This window comes from Pipistrellus hanaki (assembly GCF_964339955.1).
Source record: "Pipistrellus hanaki genome assembly, chromosome: 1".
Classification (NCBI taxonomy): Eukaryota; Metazoa; Chordata; class Mammalia; order Chiroptera; family Vespertilionidae; genus Pipistrellus; species Pipistrellus hanaki.
Genome location: NC_140503.1, coordinates 20,555,903 through 20,573,224, shown reverse-complemented (window position 1 = coordinate 20,573,224; position 17,322 = coordinate 20,555,903). Strand labels below are relative to the sequence as shown.

Here is a 17,322-nt window from a genome sequence, read left to right as displayed (position 1 = left end):
GGAAAGAACAGAAGAATAAATAAGGATTGCCATCTGACTGCTAGTAGTAAGGCAGGGGTCAAAGATATCTCCAAAGGCGTGAGTCTGGAGAGCTGGGAACATCATTACATCTTTATTTAGAGAGTGGAACCAGGAACATAAAGGATGTTAAAGTGGGAGAGTATTAAATTTTGGACGAGGTTTGGATTTGAGGTGTCTGTAGGCATCCTTGTCATGATGCTTGGCAGCAGTCGTAAAGGCAGTTTTTAGTTTGCCAGTTATATAGATTCTGGTATTTGCAGGTATGGAGGTGGATATGATTACCAAGGGAGGGAAAAATAATGAGAAGCCACACCACAGAGAAATCAGAGGGGAAAGAGCTCAAAGTTACAAACAATGGATTGACGTCCCGAGAAGGCAGGAGAGGGTTAAGTCAAGAGCCCCTGTGGAAGGTGAGCTTTAGGAAGGAGGTGGGCATGTCTCTCCCCTAAAACAAGGAAAGGAAGAAGGCCAAGTGATGACCCAGATAAGATTTTAGATAGCAAAGCAGGTGAGTGGGTTTATGAAACAAATTCCCAGCCCTCTTGGGGTGTAGGGTGATGAGGACACATGCAGGAATGAAGGGCCTACGGATGGGTTCGGGTGTTTGAGAGGGACAGAAAATTATGAAATTAGTTTGTGTGGGGCCTTTGAAAGAGAACTGATAAGCAACGGGCATGAAGATTGCCTAAAGACGCTGAGATATCAGCCAAGCTGGATCTCATGAATTTATGACTTTTGTTCTAAGAAGAGAAAACCTTAAACCCATCTCTGTAGAATCTAGCCCAGAGACCAACCACTACGTAATTCAAGAGATGTGAAAGCCTGGATATTGCTACCCTGTTTCCCCGAAAATAAGACAATGTCTTATATTAATTTTTGCTCCCAAAGATGCGCTAGGTCTTATTTTCAGGGGATGTCTTATTTTTCCATGAAGAAGAATACGTACACATTTATTGTTAAATGAAAATAAAGGAAATTTATTACCTGTATATGGTACGGTAGTACGGTAGTTGTCAACACAAACCAGACAAACTGTGAATCCTACAATATCAAGAATTTACTCATTTATTCAATGGCAATCGTCATCATCTTCTGGAACATGATCATAACAATCCAATTCCTGAATTTCCTGGTGAAATTTCTTGTGACTCCATTTCTTTCAGAATCAGTGGACCAAATCTCTCATGTTTAGCCTGGGGGGGGGCCTTATTTTCGGGGGGATGCCTTATATTTCACTCAGAAGGAAACCTGTAAGTAGGTCTTATTTTCGGAGGATGTCTTATTTTTGGGGAAACACGGTACCTCAAGGGATGTCAAAGCCTGGATATTGCCAGTAATTAGAGTGTGAGGATTATAAGACTTCGGGTGCACTGTTGCTTGTTGCAGTGTGTAGTAGAATTGGAGGGCTGTGGCCTTGAGGAACCTAGTACTCTCTGGCAGCTCCAGCCACATGTGGCCCAGTGGACAGCTTTCTCGGCCGGAAGAAGGAAACAAGAAAGACAGGGTGGCACCACTGTCAGAAAAGCAAAACTTCTCTCCCAAACCCAGCAGATTGCTGCTTACTTCTAATTGGTCATAATTGTGTCCTGTGGTCACCTTCAGTTGTAAGAGAGGCTGAGAAATAATTTTAAGGAATGAGCAAAATTTTGACTTCTCATTAATTGCAGTTAGCTAGATTTTAAAGCAGTCAGTAAATTTTCAGAATCGTAATACTTAGCATTATAAGAGAACTTAGCAAATCAGACCAAACCCCCTCATTTTGAAGATGAGACTGGACAGTTTATTTTTAATTTTTAATTTTTTCAGTTACAGTTTACATTTAATATTACTTAGTATTAATTTCAGGTGTACTACATAGTGGTTAGACAATCATATGCTTGCCAAAGTGTTCCCTCCGATATTTCCAGTACCCACCTGGCACGCTAGATAGTTATCACAATATTATTGACTGTATTCCTTATGCTGTACTTTACATCCCCGTGACTGTTTTGTAACTACCAATTTGTATTTAATCCCTTTACCTTTTCTACCCAGTCCCCCAACGCCCTTCCCTCTGGCAACTATCAGTCTTTTCTCAGTATCGATAAGGGACTGGATGGTTTAAGCCAGTGGTCGGCAAACCTCGGCTCTCGAGCCACATGAGGCTCTTTGGCCCCTTGAGGGCTCTTCCACAAAATACCACGTACCCTAATTAAGTTAATAACAATGTACCTACCTATATAGTTTAAGTTTGAAAAATTTGGCTCTAAAAAGAAATTTCAATCACTGTATTACTGATATTTGGCTCTGTTAACTAATGAGTTTGCCGATCACCGGTTTAAGCAAAGTTCCCATAGTTTAAAAGCCAGAATTCGAATCCAGATCTTTCTACCTCTGGTCCAGAGGCTTTTCCATTAGACTGCACAGGCTGCCACTGTAGAACCTGGGAGACACTAGAAGGCTCGCAGACCCTGTATAGTACGTCCTTATCTTGAGAGGCTGACAAGCTTTGCAACCTGCATTTGCCTCGTATTTTTCTTGCTTCCTAACCACCTAGGTTTTTAGAACCTAGAAAAAAGAGCAAAGGGAGAATTCTTTGTTCTTTCTTTTCTTTGGGGAAAACCAGTTGTTCTGTCCCTTAGATTTATATATATATATATATATATATATATATATATATATATATATATATATGTAAATAAGTTTCTATTGTATTATAGGACTTTATTAGTAAAGTTGTGTAAATTATATATAACACATTAAGGATAAAAGCCTAATGTGAAAGACAAATCTTTGGTATTTGGAATTTCAACAATGTGATAAAAGTGAAGCACCGAAAAAGCAAAAACTTCTGATAAGGCTAGTTCACAAAATAAGATTATTACACTGTTAGGTGCAAAAATTGCATTTAGCTAGATTTTCCCTTTTGTGAAAACGAGAGTTTCATTAATGTACTTGCCACTGTAGAGGACACTATCCCCAGACAGTTTTGGCTATTTCCTTAGGCATTCCTATGGCACCCTACCCTTGGTCTTGATGACTCAGAGTGTTTCTGTACTAGTAATTACTTGATCGATGTCTGCCTTTGCTACTAGTCTAATCTCTGTGAGGGCAAGGCTATCTTTGTCACTACTGCATGGATCGATCTATCACCTAGCAAACTGACACGGATTGGGTACTTAGAAGTATTCAATGAATGAAGGTTAGAAAATTTTGTAATTTTTGTTTTCTTTCACTATTAATAATTTCTTCTGTACTCAACTCATTGCCTCCTTAGAATCTGGGGAAAATGGCAAAATGGAAAAAATATAAACTGTATACACATACACATATACAGTGGCTTTATTTTATAGAGGCTTAATTTGTCATTTATAACTACTAGAGGCCCAGTACACAAATTTGTGCATGGGTGGTGTTCCTCGGCCTGGCCTGCGATTGGGGCCGAATGGGCCCATCTTGCCCAGTCCTGATTGGGGCTGGAGGCCAGGGAGAGGGGCCATGGGAGGTTGGCTGTGGGAGCGCACTGACAATCAGGGAGCAGCTTCTGCATTGAGTCAGTGCATGTCATAGTGACCGGTTGACCAGTTGTTCTGTCCCTTAGATTTTTATATATATATCTAGATAAATAAAGTTATCTATTGTAGGACTTTATTAGTAAAGTTGTGTAAATTATATATTTTGAAAGGGAGTATATTCCCATGGTACAAAAAAAAAAAAAATTACAAAACAATAATGAAAAGCCTTATTTTTCTTTTTTCCTCAGACATTCACCTCTCCTTCCCAGAGGTGATCAGTGTTCCTAGTTTTACACATGTCCTCCTAGAGATGATCTGTGTGTTTGTAGCATATAGCTTGAGTGTGTATGTGTACAGATGGGAACATGCAATATGCATTGCCCTGCACTTTCTTTCTTTTTAGTCACTGAATAGACTATCTTTGAGATCATACTCTGTTCATTAATAACATTCTCATTTTGTGTGTGCTCTTCATATTCCATTATATAGATCAGGTGTCTGTAAACTATAGCCCTTGAATGAAGTCTAGTCTTCTGCCTGTTTTTATACATCTCATGAGCTATAAAAGGTTTTTATGTTTTTAAATGGTTGAAACCAAAGAGAATAACGTTCTATGGCATTTGGATATCATATGGAATTCAGTGTTCATAAATAAAGTTTTATTGGAACATAGCCTGCCCCTTCCTTTGTGTATTATTTATGGCTGTTTTTGAAGTACAATGGTAGAAGTGAACAGTTGCAACAGAGATTGCATGGTCTGCAAAGCCTAAATTGTTTATTATCTGTTTTTTTTTTTTAATAGTTCCTTGTCTATTTCTAAAATATTTTTATTACTTATTTCAGAGAGGAAGGGAGAAAAAGAGAGAAATAGAAATATCAATGATGAGAGAATATCATTGATTGACTGCCTCCTGCATGTTCCATACTGGGATCGAGCCTGCAACCCAGCCATATGCCTGCCCTGACCTGGAATCAAACTGTGACCTCCTAATTCATAGGTCGACGCTCAACCACTGAGCCATGCTGGCAGGGATATTATCTGTTTTTTGTTTTTTTTCCAAAAAAGTTTGCTAGCTCCTCAAATAGATGCAATATAGTGTACTTAATTGATGGACATCTTTTGCTACTATACTGCAACACTTCATACATTTATAAATACATTTCACATGTGTGAGTAGAACTAGAGGACATATTTTTAGAAGTGGAATTGCTCATGGTGTTGTAAATTCTTTGTGGCACATTTCATTTTTCCTAAATCAATTAGGTTGCATCAAGGGAAAAGCAGGGGGAGATGGGGGAAAGTGGGCAAGGAGACCTACTTTTTCTCCTCCTGGTGTAATGGTTTGTTAAGTGCCTGATGGAGGCCTTGAAAAATCAGTTTAGCTCATAGCAAAGGGAGAATTCTTTGTTCTTTCTTTTCTTTGGTGTCTTTTCACTTCTAAGCAGAGCCATCTGCAAGCCTCGGTGTCTGTTGCTTGGTTTCTCTTCCCATGATCCAGAGATGTTTAAGGTGTAAGCTGAACCTAAGAAAGGAACAAGAGTAAACTACCTTTTACTCACTTGTAAATTCGTGTTTTTCCTTTCCACTTGCACATTGTTTGGTTTTAGGTAACTTTTTTTTTTTTTTACAAGCTCAGTAAAATTGCTTAAGGAAAGTGATCATATTATGATATCTATCATTGACACTGCTATTGACTGCTCTGTTAGCCTCTGGAGGTCCCTTAGTTAAGGGAAGAAATAATTTATGAAGGTTGTCTGTGACAGTAATAGACTATAATCCAGTTATTTGCCTTATTTTGTTAAATCCTTTCATTCAAGAAAGGAAATGGTGAACAAAATATATTATGTAGTATTTGCTATAATTTTGCTGTCTCCTTCCCTCTCTCTATCTCATCCTGCCTCGTTTTCTTCCCTTCTCTTACTCCCTCTCCCCCCTCTCTCTGTCTCTATCCTTGTTTCATTTTTAAGACTAGTAAAAAAATACAGGTTATTTTAGCTACTGCCTTCCACTTAGAAATTTGTAAAATTCTCTGGGTACCTGAGTAGATAACCATTGTTGAAATTTAAGTTGATAATCTCATGTCCCTTCTTTCTCTTTGTTTCTCTCTCCCACTTTTTATCTCCCAATATTTTGAGCAGATTGCTATTCAAAGGATCGGGGACCTTGGATAGTAAAACCAGTGGCCTCTTCTAGGGGACGGGGCGTCTACCTGATCAACAATGTAAGTATCCAGCACAACCTCTGCATCCTGTTTTTCCCTGCGCAGCCTTTGTCCCAGCTACTAACATGGTATCTTTTCATTAAGAGCAGATGTTCCCTTGGGAAATCTGCGTTCCCAACTGTAAGTTGAGTGTGGGTATGAGGTGTCTATTGACAGTAACTTTCCATAACAATAGTTACTCTATGGCTGAAAAGTTACTTGATCCAATTTTGGGGAGGGTAGCCTTTGGTATCAGCAGATAAGAGGTACCTTTTCTGCTTTCAGGATACTGTCATGTGGATTCCTCAGCACTAAGTATTAATTAGTAGCATAAACATTTAGTTTTTATTGAGCAGAACTGTGGGATCTTGCCCTCAAGGTCTTCAAGGAAATTTACCCAAATCAGTATGGCATCCTGTTGCACTTCCCTCCTTTCCCCCCTCCCAACCTCCTCATCCTCTTATTTTTTCAAAATTTATTAGTATATTGATTCTTCAAAAAATCCTCATTAAAAGTTGTTTTTAAGTTAAATAAAATAAAATCCAACCACAGTTTCGCTCCCTAGATTTGCAATAGTAGTTAGTAACCTAATGTAATTGGATTATGTTTATTCTTTTTTCTCAGCTTTGCATTTTGTTTGTTAATTCCCAGTTTGATATTTGGTGTACTCGTATCATCTCCTACCTCTTTCTACTTCTAAGTTAGATTACTTTTTATTATTTTTAAGGTTTTTAACATTTACATTCTCCTCAGTAACTATGATTTAGTTTCTCTGGTTTATAAATTGGATACAAATTTTAAACACAATAGAAACTTTATAGCATGGAATTCTGAAATTTAACTAGTATTTTAGTCTGGGTCTTTGTTAATTCTTCTTCCTGGATGTTTGGTCAACCTTTTTCATATAGAAACTAGTAGTATTCCTTGTTCAGGGAAAACTACGCTCCCCTCGACTCCCTCCCCTTCCTCCTTTTTTTTTTTTTTTTGTCTTTGTTTCTACTTCTAGAACTCCTTTTTGAGGCAGTCTGGGTCTTTCCTTCGTGCCAGCTTTTCTCTCATTTTAAATTCTGTCTTTCCACTCTATCTTCTGGATCACCAGTTGGATTTCTATCCGTTTATTTATCTCATTTACTGTATTTCTATATTGGCTATCGTAGTTTGCAAAAACTCTTATTTTAGGACTTGCTTTCTTATTAACAGCTATTGTTGCTTAGTGCTGTTTGTCTGCTGGTCTTTCTGAAGATAGCAGTTGAAAGTTTTTTAAAGTTGTCTTCTGTTGTGTGAATTTTCTTGGGGATTGTCTTATTTTCTTCCTGTTGGTTTTTCTCAATGTCAGTAACCTTAGGTGTGTTGAGTCTCATTTATGAATGGAAGACGAGACTGACTGAAATTGACAGCAGGCCTGAGTTTCCCCTACTGTTGTGTAGGACCGATTTCCTGGTAGCTTCTGCCTAGACAGGAGGCTGTTGGAGTGTTGGGCAAAGCGTGTTGACTGTCAGGCTGCACCTTTGGTGGATGTGAGTGAGGAGCATGGCTCTCTTCCTCCCCCCCCCCCCCCCCCCCCCCGGCCCCAAAGCAGGGCAGCCTTATTTTGAAGGTACAGGGAGATTTGAGTTAGTAGCAGAGATCACTCTTTGAGATCCCTGCACTCGTACAGCTGTCTTCCCCAGAGGACACCACTTGTTTCCTGAGGGCCATGCGGTGGGTGTTGGAGAAGGCCCACTGGCTTCTGTTCCAAATGCTGTGTGTTAGTGACCTGCCGGCTCTTGTTCCTGGCCCACTCCTGCTCCCGCTTGTGCACTACCAGCTTGGACCTTCTCCCAGCCTCCTTCGGAAGATCATGCTCAGCTCTGAAATCCTGGGCAGGGGCATCCTCTGCTCTGCTTTCTCAGCTTGATCCTCTCTGCTTTCTATCTTTCAAGATCTCCTTAAACTTTTGGTCTGTTGTTGGTCCTTGAACCAATTTCTAGTCTTGTTACCAGTTCTTTCTTTTAGAAAGTATCTTCTTTGTCCTTCTAGTGGGGCTCTGGGAGGAAGATATGTTGTGTGTGGGATCAGTGCTCCATCTTTATTTTTAACATATTTTATTGATTTTTTTACAGAGAGGAAGAGAGAGGGATAGAGAGATAGAAATATTGATGAGAGAGAATTATTGATCAGCTGCCTCCTACACACCTCCTACTGGGGATGTGCCCGCAACCAAGGTACATGCCCTTGACCGGAATCGAATCTGGGACCTTTCAGTCCACAGGCCGACACTCTATCCATTGAGCCATACCGGTTTCGGCTCAGTGCTCCATCTTAAACCTCCCCATTCTCTTTCACATGATTTGTGCTATTTCTGTACATACAGAAACTAACTTTCTGAGGGTCTTTCACATTGGGAAGTCCATTCAGTCTGGACTAACAACTCTATTGTAAACACTGCAGACATGTAGGATCTGGTTCTGATACAGCAGCTATTGCAGCCCCAGGCCCAGGCTGCCAATCCTGTTACCTGGCCCTGAATCACTCCAGAAGCTTTTGCTCTGTGTCTCCTGTGACAGAGGCCCTGGTCAGAGGCTTTGGATGTCTCTTTTCTTGTCTCTGTTCTGACCTTGGTGTGAGGGCTCCTGCCCAATAGCTTTTCCTTCAGCTTTGTGCCAGGAATTCCAGTGTTATTTGAATCTCATAGACAGCACTAGCTTGGGTTTGGGTTTGAGTTTTAGCTGCCAAATGGAATTGCTATTGAAAGTCAGCGGTGGTATAAGTTTGCCTTTTATTTTCTTAGACATGAGTCAAGAAGAATAGGATCTATTCCCAGTTCATCTGGGACTTTTTTCTCTTGGAATGCTCTTTTGCCCTGGTGATTTGTTATTTTAAAACCAACATCATAAAGAAAAGAAGAGTTAAACTTTCCTTGTGGGGCTGAGAGCCTGGTGCTCTGACTCCTCCTTGGATTCTGAGTCTCATAAAGGGGGTGACAGGCCTGTAGAGAATGCACTTGGCAGGCTCTCCTCCCTCCCACCTCTCCCTGGGCTGAATCCCTGGAGACCCCCTGCATAGATCAAAGAACTTGGCTGGACCCTCGGCCCCCCTCCTCTTAAGAGAAGCTTTGGAATGAGTCTGATTCTTTGAGGTATTTGGTGGAGGTGCCAGACAGAAGCCTGGGAAGATGCCAGCAGGCACCAGGGGAGCTGGCAACATGTGGACATAATGGGAAAATATTCCCATTTCACTCCAAAACTGGAAATTTATCACCTTTTACCCAGACCTTAGAACCATGTAGTTAATACTCTTCTCTCTCTCCTTTACACACAAGGCCTAACCATCCCCTCTTTTCCATACCTGGATCCTTTCCCATGGAATATGTGACCCATTAGCCAACTGGATGAAGTAACTATTTCCAAGGCTGCTGCCTGCTTTCCTTTTAGGTTTTAGGGAGGAGGGAGTGCTCCGGCGGAGGGGCTGTGCGCAGCACTAATGAGAGTGGGTGAGGGCTGTTGTGGGGCCTGAGTTAGGTGTGAGGGCCAAATGAAAACATCATTGCTTGTCTTCCTGCTGGGCTGAGAGGGCCTCTTATTTCACAGCCCCAGTAATAGTCTTAACCTTTTGGAAAATCTCTGCAAATAGCAACTTTTACCATTACAAGAACAGGATAAAGGACAGACAAAACATTACTTTTATGTACTAATGGAGAGAGACGTGCGAGCTCCTACAGATGGAAGCATCTCAGCTGATTGGCAAACACAGTCTCTTAATACGGGCTCTTTAACTCTGGAAACACATCATAAAGGAACAGAGTTGTTTTTGATCCAGCTCCTTCAGTAACTGTGACTAAATGCCATATTTTCCCAATTTAGTATTTTCAGATCGAGGAGGGGAAAGATCTGGTGTTTCCTGATTAGGGTATGAATTTGATTATAGAAGACAGGTTTAGTCATCCTTGTCTCACACATTATCCACGGTAAACGCAATGTGAATATTTCCCTGATGTTTTAAAGAATCAGAAGTGTATTTAGGTCACTCTTATACTTGTGAATATAGGTCTGCACAACTCTTTTGTTTCTGTTTGTTTATATGTTGTTATCTTATGTGCTCTTTATTTTTTCTCATTGTTCAACAGATATGTAGGGAGTGCCTGTGGTGTGCCAGATGCTTATACTCCTTAAAAACCTTTTGAGAAATAGGGACTCTCCTAATTCTTATGGATCTTCATTGTAACTCAGTGCACTGCTCTGAATAGAATGGCATGTTGCATGCTGCGATGAATGCTGCTGAGTTATGGAACTTAGTAAATAGAACCACATAGATACTATAGAGTTTGCAGTAGTAACAGCAACCAGATTTCTTGAGCATTTAATATGTGCCTACCACTGTGCCTTTCAAATATAATCTCATTTATTGATAGTTTTTATAAGAACCTTATGATGAATTACTATTATTTCCTTAGTAAGTTGTAGGATCAAAACTGTAACTCAGATCTAGCAAATTCTAGAGGATACACTCTTTTTTATTTTTTTTTAAAATTTCTTTATTGATTAAGGTATCACATATTTGTCCTCAACCCCCCATTCCACTCCCCCGCACCTAGAGGATACACCCTTAACCTGTGTACCGTTCTACCTTACAATTACCTAACAGATACCATGAACTTTAGTCTTAAAGTCCAGTTAGAAAAATAAATGTTTCCAACTTCTCCAACAATTCACATTCTTGCTTTCACATACTTTGGAGGGCAGTTTGAGCTTGGAATGAAAATCATTAAAAGTGAGTTAATTGGGGATTGAGGAACAGGTCTGAAGATTTGAAAAAGCTTTCATTAGTTGCTTACTAGTATGTAATAGTATATAAGGAAACTATACCCAAACTATTCTTTTCTCCTCTGAGCTTACAATTTGATTCCTAATGCAGATAAAAAGGAGAGCTACAGGCCATTGAAAAAATAATGTAAGAGATTATGTTATACATAACTCAAAGGATAAATATGTGTTAGGAAGCTGGTTCACAGGAAAGGTGAGTGCTCAGACATCTGTAGCCTATAGGTGTTATTCACTTGGAAGAGAGCTGTAATTGTTTCGTTTTGGAACGGCCTACAGCTTGCTGCTTTGTACTGTGATTGTATCAATTCTTGCTAAGGTACTGAGATAGTACTTGTGAGAAACAGATCAAGGAATGCAAGGGAGTCGGGAAATGGTGTGGGTGACTGAGTCCTTGAGGGTGAATCAGCAATGGTGTCCATATGATGCATAGGATGGGAAAGTTGTGTTCTGAGCTTGAGATAGCAGCAGTGGGAAGCAAGAGGGGGATCTCATCATCCCGACTGGAGTTGCTCATCGTGGCTGTATAATGTGTCACAAAACTATCCCTATTTATGGTAACTGTAGTATTTGGGATAGAAAATGCATTATTATCAAGACAAACTTTTGAATTTGGTGGACAATTATTTCTAGTTCAGAACTTTAGTGCTTAAGAGTTAAGCCTCTGAGGCAGACCTGGGTTCAAATGCTTCTCCTGATCACTTATTAGCTGTCTGACTCGGAGCAGGTTCCTAACTCTCTGACTCTCCTCATCTCTAATATTTGGATGGTGATATACCTACTTCATGGACTTAGGTGAGGATTAAACGAAATAATACTTGTGAAGAATTAGAACAACACATAGTAAATGTTCAATACATTGATTAAAATGTCATATTTTGCTGCAGATGTTAATGGTTATTTCTGTTGCTGCTGCTGTAGCTATTATAATCACAGTTATTACTATTGTCACTTTCCTTTAGAATTCTTTGTCCTATATGGATTGTGGTGACTTCCAGCTGACTTATGTCTTAATGTAATCTCACATGGAGTTGTTCTATTCCATATATTTTAATCTTACCATTTTCGTAAGACTCCACAATCATTTCCTGTTTTCTACCATGTTCGACCTAAATTCGCCTTGCCAGAGGTCCAGATCCCTTTGCCAGTGGGGTCCCTTTCTCCTAACTGTCTGTTTTTCATTATTTCTCAGTTCAGTCTTTTAGCCCAGGTCAGTGAACCTGCCCCCTTTCCGTTGTGCGGGACTGAGTGCATGCCGTCTTCCCATGATGGTCTCCTGTCCCTTCCACCATGTGCTTGATAGCTTTCAGCACTCACTTCCACACCTCCTTTTTCAGGTCAAGCCTTCCCTGACTTGTCCCACTTAACTGTCTTCCACTTTGCAGCCTCATATGTTCCACTTGCAGATACGCTCCTTTGTGTTCTTTTATCTGTTTTGCTGTCCATCTACCTAAATATTAAACTCTTTGGGAGTAGGGAGTAGGCTATGAGGGCAGGGATTATCTGTTCACTTCATCACAGTATTCCCCAGTGCCTTCTATACTATCCAGCAATATTCATAATTACTTATTGTAAAAACAATTCTTATTGAAAAAATTTCAAACATCTAGTTCCATCTTGACATATAGTGATATATCAAGTACCATTGAGGGAGTCAGTGAAACATCCATCCTGTTTCACGGGGGTAAGATCTGTAAATTCTCTAAGCAACTTGATGAAAGCTTTTATCTAAGAATAACGGTAGCATTTAAAAATTTGCATCATACTTTATGTTTGGGAGAAAGCAAGGTTTTATTTTTAAGTAGCTTTTATTATTTTGGCCTGTAACTATTTAATATCATGTATAGAAATCCTTAAAGCTGTTTAGACTTGATTTATTAACTGAGAGATGCTGTATAAACTTATTTCCTCCCATTGTAATTGGAAACCTATAGTGTTTATGGAAGTGGTGTGTTATGTGGCCAACTGAATGTATGGGTAGCTTGGAAGAAAACTTTATTCTTAGAGTTTTAGTTTTCTACATTATCATTTCTCAAAGATTAAGAACTTTGTTCCCATACTGTAAGCTAGAGTTCCTTTGCATTTCTGTCCTTTCATTCTTTTTCTTTACTCAATAGCCAAACCAGATTTCCCTGGAAGAGAACATCCTGGTCTCCCGTTACATTAACAACCCCCTGCTCATAGATGGTGAGTTGTGGTTAGGCCCTTGCCTCGATTGGGTTAGATCTTATTAATTTTTAATACTTATTATTTATTTACTGGAGGCCCACTGTACAAATTTGTGCACCGGTGGGATCCCTCGGCCTGGCTTATGGATATTGGGCCAAAACCATCTCTCTGACATCCCATGAGGGGTCCTGGATTGCAAGAGGGTGGCTTTTGGGTGACACATCCCAGAATCGGGCTCCCTCCTCTCTGGTTCCAGCTGCATCACCCAAAAACTGCAGCTGCCAAGTCACCACAGCTTGGCAGCTCCTACATTGAGCGTTTGCCCCCCTGGTGGTCATTACATGTCATAGCTAGTTGTTGGTCAGTTGCTTAGGCTTTTATATATATAGTTAGGTTTATTGGGATGACATTGGTTAATAAAATTATATAGGTTTCAGATGTATAATTCTATAATATACATAATCTGTATATTGTATGTTCATCACCCCAAATCAAGTCTCTTTCCAGCACTTTTTATCAATTCTACACCCTCTTCTCTTCTCCCTCCCATCCCTTTTCCTCTGGCAATCACTAGTAAGTCTTTATTAAGCTAATATGAAATTCTTAACAACTATGGCTTTAGAGGCTGGTTCCTTACCTACCTTATGGGATTATTTCAAAGATGAAATGAGATATTAAAAAAGAAAGTACTTTATAGGTGCTATAATAACAAATATATATGAGAACTGTATAATATACATGTATAAATTCTCATATATATGTACAAAATGTATAATTATTATCCTCAAAATGCAAGGGGTGTGGACAATGTGTATTTTGTGGGGAGAGGAGGGTTATTTGTTTTTTCATGTTTCTTTGTTACATTGTCCTGCTTATTCTATAACAAAACAAATGAACTTAGTTTTTCCTGTGAATTCAATTTTTTTTTTTTTTTTTTTTTTTTTTTTTAGATTTCAAGTTTGATGTGCGCCTCTATGTGCTTGTGACTTCCTATGATCCTCTTGTCATCTATCTCTATGAGGAAGGATTGGCTAGGTAAGAGACATGTGGAGGGAGGGTGTTTATTAGAGTGGACCAATTAAGGGGTATATTAAGATCAATTTTTTTTCTGTTACGTTTAACTCAGAAAAATAGAGTGTACCCAGATGGTCTTCAGGCTACTTTACATAGGCACATGTATGAGCAGTTATGCGTATGTAAGCACACATCTTTCCTATCAGTGATCCAGGATTAAAAATTAAAAAAGAATTAAAAATTTCACATTTATATACAAAGTGTCCCAGACACTTTCTTTAATGCTCACAATAACCTTACAGTTGATGCATTTTTGCAGTTGAGGAAACTGATTAGAGAGGTAAGGAAATTTGAAGTCACTTTTCTGAGGTATCCCAGCAGGTTGGCAGTGGAGCAGGAGTTTGGATTTCTGGATCTGATTCCAGAGCTCAAGGCCTCTTGTATTTAGGAGGTATTAGCTGCTTTCTCTCCTTCCCCCCACCCCCTCCCCACCTGCAAGTAATATACTTTACAATGGTTGTATTATTTTGTTTTTTCTTGTGGTCTTTTTCAGGTTTTATGGTAATGTAACTTATAAAATTAAGTTCAAATTATAATAATTGGAAGTTTTGTTTTCCATAAGCAGATAATTTTAGAGGTGACAGTATTTTCATAGACCCTTTAAATTGTTTAAAATGAGCATATAACTTTGCTTATGTTCTTCCCCCAACATATACAGGGGTGGGAAAAGTAAGTTTACAGTTGATTTTATGGAAAATAATAAATAATGATACAAGAATAAACTCTGTTTCATATAATCACAACTGTAAACCCACTTTTGTCCCACCGTATGTGAGTGTGTGTATTTTTTTTTTAATCAACTAGCTTTCCCTGAAATTCCTTTTATGCATTGGCCTTATATAACAGCAGTTTAGAAGGTAGTTTGCAATCTGTGAGCAGTCATGGCAAGCTATAAAGCTTGGTCTGTATGTGTTTTTTATTTTAGAAAATGTACTTGGAAGATGGGAAATATAATGGTTAAAAGAAGCCTACCTATTGAAGTGTTATAGTACTCTGACAACTGTTACTTTAAAATGGTGTTTTAATTATTTCATAAATTCAAATTTTTTTTATGCATCCTTTGACTATAGTCTGAGGGTGATTTTGGCTGGTTGAGCCGTTTCTTCCCTTCACCTCTAGGTGGCAGTGACAACATTTATATGCCCTGACATATTTTTAACTAGATTTACGTGTTTGAGCCCTAGGAACTCGGAGGCTACTGAAGCTCCCTAGTTCTGGCCTCTTGTTCCTTGAAAATTGTTGATTGTAATCAAAAGGAGTCTGGAAGCTTTGGCTATAAATGAATGTAAAACATTTATTCAAGGGTCTTAGAGTTTGCAAACTGGGAACACAGCTAGACAAAAGCCCCAGAAATGTTCCAAAGAAGAAAGAAAAGTTAAGATTTCTTATAGTAAAAAGTACACTCTTGAGAATTTTCAGTCCTGCATTCTTAGCCCTAGGATTGGTCCAGGATGCTTATCTTTCAGATGTCAGGTAGCCTGGATGATAGATGCCAGGTGGTCTGGAAGGTGGGTCCCAGGAGGTCTGGTCACATGCTAAGGTCTGGTTAACGGATGCCAGGTGGTCTACGTGAGCTGTTGAGGGGAATATTCAAATATATGGAGGTTCAGTTTGTATGTCCAGACATATATGCAGGCATTCATACAAGACTGGAAAGTTAAAAATTTTTTAATTTCCCAGGCTAGTTAGAACAAGAATAGAATCTTTCCTCATGCCCCAACCTTCATAATGTTAATAATTTTAACAGCTTGGTTAAAGTGATTCCATTTTATATAGTTCCTGTGTTCACTCTTTCATCAAAATTGAGGAGGGGAAAACTTATAATATTATAATAATTCTCAGTTTTTAGGTAGAGGGTTGAACCAAGTCCTTGATCACATACTACTAGCTCTAATCAGATTCATAGGAAAGAAGTTGTCTGTAGTGTTTGTAGACACACGTGCTGCCATTCTTTGAAATATAGGTGTAAAAGCCAATTCCCCATATTATCTAGAAAAAAAGAAGCTAAAGTATACCTCTTCTACTCAGATATATAAGGTGCTGAGCATTTCAGTTTTTTGTAATTTTAGATATCTGAGCTTTCTTGTGTATCATGAGCTTTTTTCTCCTCTTCCCTCCACTCATCCTTATCCCAGCTTGTCTCCTGTTCCCTTCCCAGGAGTGATTCTGTCCTGCCACAAGTTGGACTTCTTGCATTGGGAAAAAAACCCTCAAGGTTACACTCACTATTTCTCAAGAATACCATACCGCCTGGCTGGCGTGGTTCAGTGGTTGAGTGTCGACTTATGAACCAGGAGGTCACAGTTTGATTCCCAGTCAGGGCACATGCTTGGGTTGTGGACTCAGTCCCCAGTGTGGGGCAAGCAGGAGGCAGCCGATCAGTGATTCTCTCTCATCATTGATGTTTCTATCTCTCCCTTTCCCTTCCTCTCAGAAATCAATAAAAATATATTTAAAAAAGAGAAAAGATCATACTAACATGTTTTACATATTATTTGAAAGACGTTTCACTTAGAATATTAATAGCCCTCTCTGTTGCTAAAATTTGGCATAGTTTTAAGACCTCAATGGTTCAGACACAGATTGAGAGCAATACCAATATTTGTTACAGATATGCAAGAGTTTTGGCTACTTGGTATGTTCCAGAATCAGAATCCACTGAACTGAGTAGCTTTTCTTGCCTTCAATGGAAACTGAGTATATATATATGTATGGGCAAAGGTAGGTTTATAGTTGTGCGTACACAAACAGTGTTTATTCTTGTGTTGTTATTTATTAATTTTATTTTTTATTTGTATTACAACTGTAAACCTACTTTTGACCACCCCTATGTATTTTAAAATGCATGCTTTTTCTTAGAGTAATTTAGAGAACAGTTTTTCTAAAAATTCGGATCAAATTGAACCAAGAAATGGGAATTTTCAGGGCTTTGTGTCAGTTTACCTAAAAGTATAGGTGAATAAAAAAGCTCCACAAAAGAACAGTACATGATCACAGGTTATTGGCTAGAGTCCTTCGAGGGCACATTGCTCTGCGCAGTAACACTGTATGTGCCTGTGCTCTGGTGTCTTAACTCACTGTATATCTTGGCATTCATCTGCTTCTCTTTAATCCTCAGGATCTGCTCGAGTGTGTCATTACATTCAACAATAGTCTATAGCATCTCCAGATCTGTAGCCTCTAGTAAATCTTGGCTCACGTGTGTTTTATGTAGACATTACTGAAGACAATCAATTTGGGATGAGATCACTAAGCCATTTTACTTTGAGGTTCACCAAGGAAAACCATAATCTTCTCTAAAGAAACAAAATTGACAACAAATATATCTGATTTTCCTCTTTACAAAAAAATGGCCTTATCCCATATCACCTCGTTGGGACTCAAATTAAAGCTTAGGAGACAGCAGATTAAGTTCATTTCTTAAGTCTGTAAGTTTTTTTACCTTCTAAACTTAGTGAGGAAAAAGAGCCTTAACAGTTTGTTTCTGTATTAATAATTTTAGTTGTTCTTGTTGTCTTACTAACATAGGAAGCAAGAAAACTCATTTTTTTTTTTTTTTAATAT

The 17,322-nt window shown here is 38.9% G+C and overlaps 1 protein-coding gene across 19 annotated transcripts in view; it reads left to right on the top strand.

Moving 5' to 3' along the window:
* The window catches only part of TTLL5 (tubulin tyrosine ligase like 5), a 233,887-nt gene that overhangs the window by 19,307 nt on the left and 197,258 nt on the right, over positions 1-17,322 (top strand). For all 19 annotated transcript variants that reach the window (XR_014795749.1, XR_014795750.1, XM_084892419.1 and 16 more), the window contains exons 7-9: positions 5,655-5,737; positions 12,633-12,702; positions 13,635-13,719. Coding sequence is in view for 17 of the 19 variants with exons in the window: in XM_084892419.1 (XP_084748545.1) it covers positions 5,655-5,737; positions 12,633-12,702; positions 13,635-13,719 (238 nt within the window). In the remaining 2 variants the exon portion in view is untranslated. The remainder of the gene's footprint in view (positions 1-5,654; positions 5,738-12,632; positions 12,703-13,634; positions 13,720-17,322) is intronic.